General features: G+C 44.0%; 1 protein-coding gene across 1 annotated transcript; it reads right to left on the bottom strand.

Annotated features, from left to right (window-relative positions):
- Positions 1-4,741: 4,741 nt before the first annotated feature.
- LOC149276481 (uncharacterized) lies at positions 4,742-14,306 on the bottom strand. Its single transcript, XM_089503596.1, has 5 exons — positions 14,289-14,306; positions 11,771-11,942; positions 10,812-10,932; positions 6,907-7,470; positions 4,742-4,767 (listed from the first exon to the last, which is right to left on the bottom strand). The coding sequence occupies exons 2-5, from the start codon at positions 11,843-11,845 to the stop codon at positions 4,742-4,744; spliced, it is 786 nt and encodes a 261-aa protein (XP_089359722.1). The 5' UTR covers positions 11,846-11,942; positions 14,289-14,306.
- Positions 14,307-14,806: the final 500 nt, after the last annotated feature.

Raw genomic sequence — 14,806 nt, 5'->3', positions numbered from 1 at the left:
CTCCTCCGCTGGGAGGAGGGAGAGTGTGGAATTCTGGGAAATGCTGGCGGTTGGCTTGGAGCCTGAATAGGGTTCTAGAAGGCTGGTGGCTTTGACTGTTGGCTGCTTAGGAAGAAGATGGGCTCTTTCTGGGTTTCCTTGGCAGGAAAGGGAAGGTTGGGCCTTGAGATGGCGAGGGGGGACCCCCAATTTTGGTTCTTCTGTGGGAAGGTTGGCTGAGGGGAAAGTGCCCCCATTTTGGAGCCATGGAGGTCTGGAGGGTCTTCTGTAGGGAGGTAGCCTTTGGGGGCTGGAAGTAAGGAAGGCCCCCTCCTCCTCCCCTCTTCTCCGGCTGCCAGGCCTCCTCTCCTCTCTTGGGAGTCTCTGTGGGGCCCTGAGATTTTGGAGAGGGATCCAAGAGAATCAAAGGGAGGCTGGGACCAAGGAACCTCAGAATATGATCAAGATTGCAAGGTTCTTTCTGAGCAAGGAGAGGCAATCTAGGAGAGGCTGCAGCTGTTTGCTTTTGCCTGAGCCTCTGGGAAGGCCCCTCTTCTCCTTTCTCCTTGGCTGTCTTCATGGAGGGCAGACTCCTTTTGCCCTTTGGACTCAGTTTGCAGCAATGGCAGTGAGCTCAAGAGAAGGGGAGAAATGGCAGGAGGAGGAGGAAACTGTGGGATTTGAAGAGGAGCTGAAAAGGTTTGAGGGCAGAGGATGAAACAGGGGAGGGTCCCTGCCAAACTGGGAGAGTTGGAGGGTATGCAGAAGGAGCTGGGCCTGGAAATGGAGGAGGAGAAGGGGGCTTGCAAAATAACCTCCATGGATGAGGAAGCTGGGCCAAGTCCATGACATACAATGTCCCAGTGAAACAATGTCCATGATGTAGGAGCCAGTGTGGCCTAGTGGTTTGAGCATAGTGGAACTACGACTCTGGAGATCAGGGTTTGAATCCCAGCTCCAACATAGAAATTCTCTGGGTGACTGGAGAAGTCACACTCTCTCATCCTTAGGAGAAGGAAATGGGAAACATTAAATATAGGCATTTAAATATTGCAGTTGCTATGGTTGTTGTTATTGGGTTGTTGTTGTTATTGCTGTCTATCTATACATTATGATTTTATGTATATTATTGCAAGAAAAAATAGACCCATTAAAATCAATCAGACCCATGAGTCCCACCCAGCCCTCCTCCTATTGACATCTTTGTAGTGATGAAGGCTGGGGCCAACCCTAGGACTCCAATCCTAGCCCCATTTTCTGGAAATTAAGGGGATGTACAGGCCGCTCCTTTTAGCACCAGATCACGGCCACGGCAAACATGCTGCTTTTTGCAGCTCCTTTTTGCACTATGATAAGGCTACGCTGTCGCCCTGATATGGCTTTTCCGTAGTACAAAAAGGAGCTCCTTTCTGCACTGGGGAAAAAGTGCCATATCCTCCAACAGTGCAACTTTTCTGCACTTCTTTGGCACTGCGTCATCTGGATGTAGCGCCAGAGGAATGCCGTGTCATCACATGCGATGTGGTGCAATGAGCAGCATCACACCGGCATGCGTGAAGAGTCAGGGAGTGCGCTGTGCAGACGTCATCTTCGCCCTCATGCCGGCTAAGGATGCTGATCTCTACACCCCAAAAGGCCCAGTGAACTGTCTTAGTCTTCCAGCATTCACAAGATTCTCTCTCTGAGGGTTTGGAGGCAAGACTAATAATAGTAATAATAATAATATCATCACTAATTTATATCCTGCTTTCCAACGGATTTATTTTGAATTTTAGGGAAGGTTCAGGTTTGATTTGCCCTTAGCGCTGTTGAATTGTATTTTCGGTGGTCCGTGAAAGATTTCATAAATGTGTGCACATAAAAAGACTTTGTATTTTCTGCTGGTGTGGAAAGAACCAAGATGCTTCCAAAGGAAGGGAGAGAAGAGAAAGGACCCTCAATTCCTCCTTTGTGGAAGAAACTGGAGGAAAGAAGACCTCCGGACAGGTTAGTGTCCAGACCTCCTTTTTTGTGGTGGAGCCATTGGGAATTTGACTGACTAGGATGCAATGGGGCTGTTATTTAAAATCCTCTGTCTTTCAGCGAAGGCTATTTTCTATTGCAGATTATCTTTTGATATGTGGCAGTGTTTTTCACAGAGGAGGAAGGGCCACTCTTGAGTCCAAAGCAGAAATTTCTGTACAAAGAGGTGATGATGGAAACCTATGAAAATGTGTCCTCTGTGGGTAAGGACCCATTGCCCTTCCTATAGAATGGGGGCAAGTGCTCTAGAAAGCTACATTGCATGCAACACTGGTTCCAGTTCAATTTTTATAGCAACATGCTGGGAAATCATGGAATTTGTGCTTTGTAGATTGTAGAACTGCCCACATTACACCGGTTCTTAAATCCCTCCATTGGCTGCCCATTAGTGTCTGGGCAAGATACAAGGTGTTGGTTGTAACCTTTAAAGCCCTACATGGCTTGGGTCCTGACTACTTTCAGGAGTGCCTTCTTCCACACAATCCTCCCTGCACTAGAAAAAGTCTCCTAAAGCCTAAGAAGACTAGATTGGCTACAACAACCCAGAGGACCTTTTCTTCTGCCTCTCCTAGGCTTTGGAATGACCTTCCGGAAGAGATCCATCACATCACCACCTTCGAAGCCTTTAAAAAGGCTGTTAAGAAGGATCTCTTTTGGTAGGCCTTTCCAGATTAGGGCTTTTTCACTGTCACTGACACTGTTATTGATACCGATACCCCGGCTACCCTGCATAGATAGAAGTTCTCCCCTCAGCCTCTCCACCCTCATTTTAGCCCATTTTTCCTTTTTCTTATCTGTATTGTAATTTATCTTACTTAGAGCCCATAGAGACAGGCCAAAATAAAGCTCCTTTGGATCACTTTGGAGGTATGCTATTTAAATGATGCATGTGTCCCAAGAGGCAAGAAGCCATGCCAAAGCCATGCTACAATCCTAAGGACTGGAGTGCAGCTTTGGTGCAGCTTCTGGCCTCTTAAGATGCATGTGTCTCTGAACAGCATACCTCCAAAGTGACCCAAAGCAGCTTTATTTTGGCCTGTCTGTTCAGGCCCATAATTTACTTTTATAATTGGGACTGGGGTGCGGGAGGGACCTTAGGGTTTGGCTATTATTTTAAATGTATAGTTTACACATATTGTATTTTATTACTTTTTCTTGTAACCCGCCTTGATTCCTTCGGAAGAAGGCGAGATCTAAATATATTATTATTATTATTATTATTATTATTATTATTATTATTATATTCACCCAGAGTTAGAGAGCATAAGAGTGGAGTGGAGTCTTCACTGTTGTATATAATGATGCAGAAATGCATCAGTCAGCCTTCAAAGGAGATAGAAGGAGATGACATTGTAGATTCTTTTCTGTGTATTAACTGAACTTTGGATAGAGTAGAAGAATATAAACTGAATAATAGGATAGAAGTGTGGTAGTAAAGTAAATATGAAATAGAGAAAGAAAAGAAAGTTATGGTACATGGTAAAGTATAGAATAACTTAGAAGTGAAGAAGCTGAAATAAGATCTTCTTTCCTATTCTTCTAGAATTGAGAAAGAAAGGGAAAAAGAAGATTAATTTAGTAAAAAGAGAGTTATGTGTGTAGTTGATGGTAGTTGTAAGTGTAGGCAGTAGAGGATAGAGTTGGTTAGAGTGAAATGATGAGAAAGATAATGGTACAGTTATGAAGAAGAGAGAGAGAAAGGAGGAGAGAGGCGGAAAGAATGAGAAAGAAGGTAGTAGGAAGGGAGGATGACATGCGGTTTAAAGAATAGAAGAGGTAGGAAGGAGAAAGATGTAGATGGAAGAAGTAGATGGTAATAATAATAACAAAAATAAGAACAAGTGTGATGTATGTTTGAATTGTAATTTTATTGATTGTATGGTTGTTTATTCTGAAAATAAAAAGAATTTGAAGATTATTTACAGTTTGACCTCAGTATCTGCTGAGGTTTGGTTTCAGGACCCCATGAAGTAACCAAAATCTGTGGATGTTCAAGTCCTATTACAAACATTGGGGTTGTAGTATGATGCGCCTTCTGAGTTTCACTTAATTTGCTCAGGTAAAATTGTATTTATTTGTTAGACTGTTCTTATCCTTTAAAAAAAAATCTTCTCCAAAGGACTTGGAAAGAAGAAAGGTCCCTCCACAAAATTGTCTGGCCTTAAGATGAATGAGAAAGGCATCATGCGAAATGAAGAAGAGACGGCGATCCTGAACCAGACAATTCTTTCTGACCCAGAGGAAGGGAGCCAAGTGAGTCTGGGACACTTTTATGCAAGAGGTTATTGGCCTTAGGAGAAAAGCTGCAATATGGAAAAGGGGCACCAGCTCATCTTTCTACTCTTTGTTCAAATGGACAGGTTTTCTCTGACCTACGGAGTCAAAGCAGCCCATTTGGATGTTGAATGCGGATTGGAGGATGACTCACATTTGCCGCTGGGATCTTACTGGCATGGCTACAGGAACATGGATCTCATAGAATCAGAGGACGACCTGGAACTAACTGACAAGGTACAGAAGAAGCCTCATGCGCTTTCCATGGTGTTTTAGAGTAGGGCAGCATGTTCGCATCTGGCTGTCTTGCAAAGAGAGTTAGTTATTCCTTCCCACTGAGAATTTATCCTTATAGTAATGGAGGTCAGGGCAGGGGAGCATTAAATCCACCCCAACTTTTTACTGAACTCTCTTTCCCCCAATAAGTTCAATGCCTTGGATAGTTAAGATTAAAACCAACATGGATTCACTGTCCCACTAAGATGGAAGCCACTAAGGGGGTTAGACAAAATGGGACACAGACCTTTGTCTCTAGTGAGAGCCATGCAATGAATTTTACAAGGCAAGTCAGGTCAGCTCTAGACAACAAATTGAACATGAGTCGACAGTGCGATACAGCAGCTAAAAAGGCCAATGCAATTTTAGGGTGCATCAATATTAGCATAGTTAGAAGTTAAGAGGTGATATGATAAACCTGTTTAAATATTTGAAGGGATGTCATATTGAGGAGGGAGAACGCTTGTTTTCTGCTGCTCCAGAGACTAGGACCCAGAGCAATGGATGCAAGCTACAGGAAAAGAGATTCCAGCTCAACATTAGGAAGAACTTTCTGACAGTAAGTCTGTCCGATAGTGGAACACACTCCTTCCTTGGAGTATAGTGGAGTCTCCTTCCTTGGAAGTGTTCAAACAGAGGCTGGATGGCAATCTGTCAGGGATGCTTTGATTGAGAGTTCCTGCATGGCAGAATGGGGTTGGACTGGATGGCCCTTGGGGTTTCTTCCAACTCTATGATTCTATGAATCCCCTTAAATCTTCTATCATTTTGATATAGTCCATCACTTTGTCCCATTCTTCTACCAGTCTTGTTATAGAATGTATTCCAGTATTCTTTCACTTTGACACAGGAGCAGCAGAGATGGAAATATGTGCCCTTTTCATTTCCGCACATCCAGCACCCATCAGAACAAGTCTTAGATATAAAAATACTTTGTAGTAGTTTTCCCTTAGGGCTTGGGAAGCTGTGTATTTTATCCTCCTTTTCCAAGTTAACTCCCATTCTTCCATCTCAATATTGTGTCCTGTTTTCTTGGCCATTGGACCATGTTTTCTTTAACCACTTCAGATTCCATCTCATGTTTTAACAGGATTTTATACAATCTCACAAGTGAACCTTTCCCGATAGCAAGCACATTTCCTTGTATTTCTGTACTAATTATTTCTATTCCATATGTTTTCATATCCAACAAAAATCTCTCTTTTATTTGCCGGAAAATAAGCCAGTTACGTTGTTTACCTTCTTCTCTTATTTCTTCTAACTTTTTAATTTAATCATATTGCCTTGCTTATTTATCAAATCATTCCTGCTGCTGTTGTTTATTCCACTGTCGGCTTTTGAGGGAAGGAAAGGAGTTCGCCAGGGGTTCAGCAGCCCCCCCCCCTTCCTTACTTCCTTCCTTCTTTCCTTCGAAGAGATTTTGAAGAGGCCGCAATGGAGCCCAGGAGAGGCAGGAAAGAAAGGTTCTGCTTTGGAAATAGCCTCTCTGTGTATACTGTAGGTATATAGATATATATAGATATATGTGTGTTTGCCTCTGCTGTTCTTATGGTTGGGAATGGAGCTGACTACTGAGGACAGAAGAAAGGGTCAGTTTTGTGCAAATTCACAAGTCCAGTGTGTTGAAATAGCAAAGAACTTTATTGAAAACATAGTCAGAAATTCAGTTTTTAAGCCAGAACTGCCCTCCCCAAGCCAAAGAATATATTGAAACTCTAAACCTAAAACTCAACCTTCTACAAAACCTAGCCCCCACCTACAATTCCCACCATCTATCCCTACTATTAACCAGACCCACTTTGCCATCCTTCTCACACACACAATCTCTCCCTGCCCCAGACATTCGAAGAAGCTTGCTCCCTTTGTGTTACTACCGGTCCCCAACTTTCTTCGGCCAACATCCCACAAATTCTGAATGCTATCATTGTATTCTAGCTAGCTGCAACAAATCCCAGCCCCCCATCTAACTAACCTAAACCACGACCCACAATCCCCAGCCAAATTTATAACCCAAAGCAATTATCTTTACTAGTAGCAATTAAAAACTAAACTTAACAAAACATAACTTTAAAACATACACAGACATATGGACAGAAAAATCGTACATATAAAATCATAAGGGCCTTTTAGCACGGCTGGATTGAAGAAATATTTTGTATTCCTTCTTTACAAAAATAATGTTCGTTCACTGCTTGGGTTTGTGTGGCTTCTCTCCTGTGTTGCCTCTCTGGTGACGGAATAGGCCTGACCTCCAAGAAAAGCATTTGCCACACTGCTGGCATTTGTATGGCTTCTCTCCTGTGTGGACTCTCTGGTGTGTCAGTAGGTTTAACTTCAAAGAAAAACATTTCCCACAATGCTGGCATTTGTATGGCTTCTCTCCTGAGTGGATTCTCTGGTGTTTCAGTAGGGTTGACTGCTGAGAAAAGCATTTCCCACAATGCTGGCATTTGTATGGCTTCTCTCCTGAGTGGATTCTCTGGTGTGTCAGTAGGTTTGAGGGCTGAGAAAAGCATTTCCCACAATGCTGGCATTTGTATGGCTTCTCTCCTGAGTGGATTCTCTGGTGTTTCAGTAGGGTTGACTTCAAAGAAAAACATTTCACACAATGCTGGCATTTGTATGGCTTCTCTCCTGTGTGGATTCTCTGGTGTGTCAGTAGGGTTGACTGCTGAGAAAAACAGTTCCCACAATGCTGGCATTTGCATGGCTTCTCTCCTGTGTGGATTCTCTGGTGTGTCAGTAGGCTTGAGGGCTGAGAAAAGCATTTCCCACAATGCTGGCATTTGTACGGCTTCTCTCCGGTGTGGACTCTCCGATGCTTGACAAGGTTCGACTTGTATGCAAAATGTTTCCCACAGTTCTGGCAGTTGTATGGCTTTTCTGGTGTGTGGACTCTCTCATGACTGACAAGTTCTTCTGTAAAGAAGGATAATGACAGATGATACTGAGTTAAGAGAGGAAAGTGTTAGCCCAAGATTTAGCCCTATATTCACTCCTCCCTATTTGAGATTAAATTAATAAAGTTGGGGTGGGTGACTTGAGCAAGACCCTGTTGCAGATGCCCCAAATCCATGAAACGATTATATCCTTACTCACAGGATCTGGCAAAGAAGAGATTGTGGGGAACCTACCTTGAGGTAATCAGTAGAAGCAGATAGTCCTACAGACTGTTGAAAAAAGATTCTTTTAAACATGTGTTAAAATATTTTTATTGAAAAGTGGCATCATATCCTGTGAGACGGCCAGAGAGTGCTGAGTCAGAGCACATGGCATGATGCAAGCTAACTGCAGAGGACACTTCATGTTGTGTGGCACCATGAGATGAATCACAACCAATACAGAATACAGGACACATCTGGATTGTTGTGGATAGGATTGGATTGGAGTTGGTGAACATGATGGAAGTCAGAGAGGAGAGCTTGCAAATATTTTTATTATTTTGCATCTCAAGATAGAGAACCTCCAAAGATTTGGATGAAATCAACTGTGTCTGTGACTTATTTTTAAGTGTGAAGAGAAGTTAGTGCATTGCCAAAACCTGTATCTGGAAAGTTGTTTCCATACTGTGCTATGTTATTGTTGAGCTGCATCTGGGAGCATCATGCTCAAATTGCGCTGTACAATGGCTTGGGAATGGGACTGGAATTCAGAGCCAACAAGGACCTGAGGACCGGTGTGCTAATCCCTTATGTCTGAGGTATTTGCACCAAGCACCTATTGCATTCAATTTGATTTTGTTCCATATTTTCTCCACCCAGAAAACATTCTAAAACTATTTAAACGTTATAGAAAACTTGGGTTCTGCCCACTAGCAACAATTTCAGTATAAAGATCAGGCCCAACTGGCTGTTCTTCAGCGTCAGTCCAGTTGCAGACAGACACTTTCTGGGTTTACACTGCTAAACACCTCACTACTCTCGCCAGCTCCACTTGTCATGGGAGTTACTGGTTTCTTTCCCCATTCTGGGCCCTCAGCAATTGGAATCAAGGTCCATCTAGGTTATTTATTATCATTAGGAAAGCCTAACATCTATTCACCACTCCCACCTTTGTTAGCTAGTTTTTGTGTGTGTGCGTGAACACCTATATGTGTGTGTATGTATGTACAGTGCACCTGTGTCATAGGTGGGCATGCCTTACACAGATTTCAGGATACACAAAAAGGCACACTGGGAAAAGGGGCAGTTTGCCCCATAAGGGTTAATCACGCCTGTGGCGGTGGCGGGTGCAGCCGCTCAACTGCGCGGAGCCCTGTTCATTTATATAGGGCTTGAGAATGCATGGAATCCCCCTAACAGAACGGGATGACTCCCGATGTCACTGTTGCCCCAGTCTCTCCTTTGAGCTAAGTATTCCCTTAAAAGCATAGCACTTGGCAGTGTCCTCCCCAGACTCCAGCCTTTCGGGTAACAAAGAGCCTCTGAAATCAACCATGGAGCTAAGGAAGTTCAGGTTGGAAAAGAAACATTAAAGAAAAGGGAATTTTTCTGTTGCCCTTTCCTTTCTTCATAGACATTGCTCATAATTTCAAAATGGAACCCCTTAATATGTTTGAAAACAAGAGCCTGCGCTGGTTCTCATCAGTTCAGTTCTTAAAATCTGTCATGTTCGTGGCTGCCTCCCAATCCCCAAGGCCCCTCTCCTGGCCCTTCCCAGAGGTCCCTTCCTCTCCGGACAGAGCTAGGCAATCCTGGCTTTGCTCCTGCCTTCCCCTCCTGGCTCCCATCTGCCATATCCCCTTCCCTTTCTCCCTCTGCTCCCCAACCTTCCCTCTTGCCCATCTGCACCGCTTCAGCATCTCATTTTCAGCATCTTTTCCCTGTCGTTATATTTTTTAACTTTCCCTCCGTCTCTCCATCACAGACACATACCCACAGAGTGTGATGCATAAAAGGGATACTTTGAGGCCCATTTGTTGAGAAAGGCAGGATAATCAATATACAAATAATTCATTGGCAAAGGCAGAGCAAAGGAGCTGGGAACTGGACTCCAATTTTGGTGAGAGTCAAGTACCAGGGAGCAGCCTTAAAACATCTATAAGACAGGCATGGACTACTATGGGGTTTGGAGGAGATCTCAGGGGCAACCCCAGATTGTATTGCCGGGGGGGGGGGGGGGGAAGGGATGAAATAATATTTTGCCCCTCAGCATCCTATAGTATCCCTTTGGGGAAGTGGAGGCCATTTGGCCACTGTTGGACCCTCTCTGAGCCATTACAGGCCCAAGGGAGGTATTTCCCACAAGAAGGCTCTCCCGAGCCTTAAAAGGATGGAAAAGGAGCCAAAAAAGGTAGGAAACTTGCTCAGGGATGTGCTGAGTACCATTTGGGTGTAAAAAGCATTAATGTCCATGGCTCCTTTCCACAAAATCCTAAAATTGGCAGTTTAGGATGGAGTATTTAGAATCCTTAGAAACTGGAGAGCAGTATTGCCTCACTAAACTACAGATCCAAATATTCTACAGGATGTTGCTATCACAATTAAACTAGGCTTGAAAGGGATCTAGGACTCCTAGTAGACCGCAAGTTGAACATGGGCCAACAGTGTGATGCGGCAGCTAAAAAGGCCAATGTGATTCTAGGCTGCATCAATACAAGAATAGTTTCTAGATCAAGGGAAGTAATAGCGCCACTTTATTCTGCTTTGGTCAGGCCTCCCTTGGAATAATCCTGCGTCCAGTTCTGGGCCCCACAATTCAAAAAGGATGTTGACAAATTGGAGCATGTCCAAAGGAGGGTAACCAAAGTGGTGAAGGGTCTGGAAAACATCAGGCTCTATGAGGAGCAGCTTATAGAGCTGGTTATGTTTAGCCTGCAGAAAACAAGATAAAGATTGGATATGATATCCATGTTTAAATATTTGAATGGGTGTCATGTTGCGCAAGGAGCAGGCTTGCCTTTTGCTGCTACAGAAAAAAGGAGACATGACAATGGATGCAAGTCACAGGGAAACAGGTTCCACCTAAACATTAGGAGGAACTTCGTGACAGTAAGAGCTCTTTGACAGTGGAATATACTCCCTTAGAGTTTGGTGGAGTCCTCTTCTTTAGAGGTCTTTAAACAGAGGCTGGATGGCCATCTCTTGGGGGTGATTTGAATGTGTGTTCTTGCATGGCAGAAGGGGGTTGAACTGGATGGCCCTTGTGGTCTATTCCAACTCTATGACTCTATAATTCTAGTGGAACCATAGCGACATGATAATAGAGTATGAAAGGGTCCTCAGTCTTTATAGAAAGAGCCATGGATTCAGGTTCCTTACCTACAGAAGCCACATTCTCATAATTGTCCATCATTACATAATTGTACAAAAGTTTCTGTTTCTTCGTCAACAGATTCCATTCATTCTCAGAGAAATATATCGCCACATCTGCAAAGGTCACCTGAAATAGAAAATAGCCCTCATCCAGAGAGTGACTAATAAAAGGGGAGGAAAGCACATGGTGCATCCCAAATATTATTTCATCAATTCAGAATTCAGTCCAGGAAATAAACTTTAAATTCTGTCAGCAAGGAAAAAGCTACTGCCTTTCAGATCCAGTTTGTATCTAATCCTTTCAATATAGTAACAATATAATTTAGGCCATGGCTGGGATATTGAGGATGGATTAGGGTACTGACTATCCCAAAACATATAGTACATTTAGCCACAAAAGAATTATGGTGCATTCAGCCATTTCTTGCCAAATTTCAGAGGCAAATGTCATTTTTAAAAAACAGTTCTGGGGAGCACTCTGGACTTGAGGACCAATGGGCCCACCATCAATTTAGATCCAGAGATGGTCTCTCATATTCCCATCATTTCACAGTCAGGAAAAGCATGGCACATGTGGACAAGCAACACCAGAAGGTGGAGAGGGTGGCCAAAGTTGTTTATGAGGAAGATCACACAAGCGGGGAAGGGCACAGTAGTTTGCTTTTGCCTCAGCCTTCTGGCAAGTGAAGACACTGGCAATGTATCTCCTCTCCTCTCCCACCTTTCGAGTTGATGGGGTGCAAACTCCTTGAAAGTCATTTTTCAGCAACCCAAGAGAGCTGAGGAGAAGTGGGAAAGTGGAAGGAGAGAGAAACCTACACATTTGAAAGTCCCTGAAAAAGTGAGGTGACAGAGGATTAACCAGGACTTTCTCTGCCAAACTGGGACAATATGTTCTCCACTTGCTTTCATGAGCTGCCCCAGCAGTGACACAAATGAAGCTAATAGTCAGGATGGCGACTCACCAAAGAGTTCTTGTACTTCGCCAGCCTCTTTCTCTTGGAGCCAAACTCCCTCTGCTTGGCCTCTGTGTTGGCCATCAGGTGGGAAGGGAGGGGGTCCTGGTGGCCCTGCACTTGGTTCTCTTCAAGTAAAATATGCCCCAAAGCTGTGTACAAGGAGGCCGAGATGAAGTTCCTGAGAAAAGAGACTAGGGTTAGGCTTGGTTTGTCAAGAAATCCTGCACCACTCGAAGACACAAAGAACAGCATGCTGCTGGTGAGATACGCAGGTGCCATATGCCTCCTTTGGGCCAATGCGGAGATGGACATCCCCTTCCTCCCTCTTCACCAAACAAAGCCCCATGGAGCTAGCATAGATTCACTGCAACTCCCTTACACAACAGATACTCCATGTTAAAATGCTTTTGATGTTGCTATGTTGCGCAGCACGTGAGGCAACATGTTAACGTATGGCGCCAGATTCTCCACCTTGACTGTAGTCAGTAGCTTGTGAGCTGAAGAAACACCTGTCGCTTTCTCAGTGAGCAAAGAGACACTGTAATCTTCTCTCAGATGAGGCTTTTATTCATATAAGAACTTCCACTGTGTACAACACTATATACATCGACACCCTCCACCATCCACACCAGTAACAACCCACTCTGAGGCACACACTGTCTGACTCTTCCTCAGAGACAGTTGAGAATGACAGTTGACAGTTGCATCAACATTCCAATGGTGCACTGTTTAAATGCTGAGACATCTAACTGCCACTAGAGCTGTCAATGACTTCCACAACAGCTCCATCTAGTGGCCACATGCATGTCATTTCCTCAGACCTGTTCACCATGGTCCTGACACTCCATGCCTTGTGAAGGTGGAGGGGGGTCAGGGGATGGGGAATTGGAGAGGACCCTGGCTATGTCCCTGTAGCTAGATGTGAAACGAGTGCATCATCGCCCAAAATAAAATGGGACCTCTTAGCAAATCTATGGGAGACCCTGCCTCAAAGTGCATGGGAGGAGTCTTTGGCTGGATGGCCATCTGTTCGGAGGACTTGGAGGGCAGAATGGGGCTGACTGTTTGGCCCTTGGGGCTCCCTTCCAGCCCTAGGAGTTTATGAAGCCTACCTTACAAGGCTGTTGTGGGAGTTAATCACAAGACAATTACTACACAAGAATGGCCACCTTTTAGCAGCTTACAATAAAAAGATCCATACAATACAATAAAAACATGTTTCATGATATTCCAAACCCTAAGACTCCCATCCGAAATAAAATACCATTAAATTACTGGACAGTTATTAAAACAGTTATTAAAAATAGGGATAGTAGCCAAAGCCTGATGTTTGTGAAGAATAAGAATAAGGCTTGTATTAAAACTATCCTCCCCATTTCTGATCCCTGTTAAAACCCATGTTCCCCAGAAGGAGCAGTGCTTTGTAAGAAAACCATATCTGAAAAGACACACAAAACACACAAAAAGAAACACACTTCCTTCCTTTTGGCCCAAGGAGCCTGGCCTCCTTCTGACTCTGGAGCCTCAGGAGAGAAAGAGAAGCCTCTGTTCAACTGAGGCCTCAGAGAAGGTTCTGGAACAATATTCCCCACAGTCACAAGCAGCACAAAATGGCCACTAGATCACAAAATGGCCGCTTCTTCCTCAGCACTTGGCAGTTGGCTATTTGAGGCCTTTAGGGAAGAGACAGAGACTGAGGGGAAGAATGGAAAGGATGCCGCTTTAACCTCTCTTTGCTATGGAATCTGGGTTTTTTTCCTTTGTGACACTTAGCCTTCTCTGCCAGAGAGCTCTAGTGCTGCAACAAACTACAAAGCCTAAGGCCTGTTACAGACTGCCAAAATAAAGCTGCTTCGGGTCTCTTTGGAGGTATGCTGTTTAAATGATGCATGCATCCTAAGAATCCGGAAGCTTCACCAAAGCTGCAGTCCAGTGCTTAGGAATTGAGTGTGGCTTTGGCGCGACCTCCAGACTCTTAGGACCCATGCATCATTTAAATAGCATACCTCCAAAGAGACCCGAAGCAGCTTTATTTTGGCAGTCTGTAACAGGCCCAGGATTCCACTGGATGGAGCCAGGAAAGTTAAAGTAGTTTCGATCTACATTATTTCTTCAGTGCAGATACAGCCAGAGTCAGTTGTAAAAGTGTAGAAGCACCGAAGGCTGATTTTTACCCTTTTAAATGGTTTTACTTTTTAAACGATAAGCAGTTTGTTTTTCTGTCTAATCCTTATTTTTGTTCTTCTTGTTTGTTTGTTTGTTTGTTTGTTTGTTTCATTCTTGGAAATATGAGATGGTCTGGTCTGCCAACTTCCTTCTTCCCTGCAAATCTCTTAATAAGAAAACTGGGGAGACTTTTAAAACCTCCCAAAGGAGCTACTTTTGGCCTTTTTTGGGGGACAAGCCTCCTCTTAGAAGCCAAAGCCCAATGTTTGTGAACAATAATAATAAGGCTTGTATTAAAACCATCATCCCCATTTCTCTATAAGAAACCCCTCTCTAGAAAGAGACGCAAAAGACACACCAAGAAACACACTGACTCCCTTTTGGCTCAAGGAGCCTGGCCTCCTTCTCGCTCTGGAGCCTTAGGGAGAGAAAGAGGAGCCTCTCAGTTGAACTGAGGAGGCCTTACAGAAGGTTCTGGAACATTATTGCTCACAGTCACAAGCAGCACAAAATGGCCGCCGTAACACAAAATGGCTGCTTCTGCCTCAGCACTTGGCACTTGACAGGTGAAGGCCTTAAGGGAATCCCTAATGCAAGATGAAAGGGTCCCAAAGTCAGAAGGGACCCCAAAGAGGGTGGCCAGAGGCCTGGACTGCAAAGGACCTCCCTTATTAACCACTTCGAGTCTAGAATATGATGGAGGCTTTTAAGTTCTGCAGAGTTCTTTTGGTCTAGAGAGGCTGAAATGGGGAAGGTGAGGGTCGAAAGTCCCAAATGGGGTTAGGACACACTGCTTTAATTAGTGCCAACTGAGTTTGAAGCAAAATCATTTGCCCTCCATAAAATGGGAAGAGAAGAAAATCTGAGAACCCTAGA

Source organism: Sceloporus occidentalis, unplaced genomic scaffold (assembly GCF_023333645.1).
Source record: "Sceloporus occidentalis isolate IW3139 unplaced genomic scaffold, rSceOcc1.0.p SCAF_237, whole genome shotgun sequence".
Taxonomy (NCBI): domain Eukaryota; kingdom Metazoa; phylum Chordata; class Lepidosauria; order Squamata; family Phrynosomatidae; genus Sceloporus; species Sceloporus occidentalis.
Note: the sequence above shows the minus strand (reverse complement) of the source record. Positions and strands in the feature narration are given on the sequence as shown.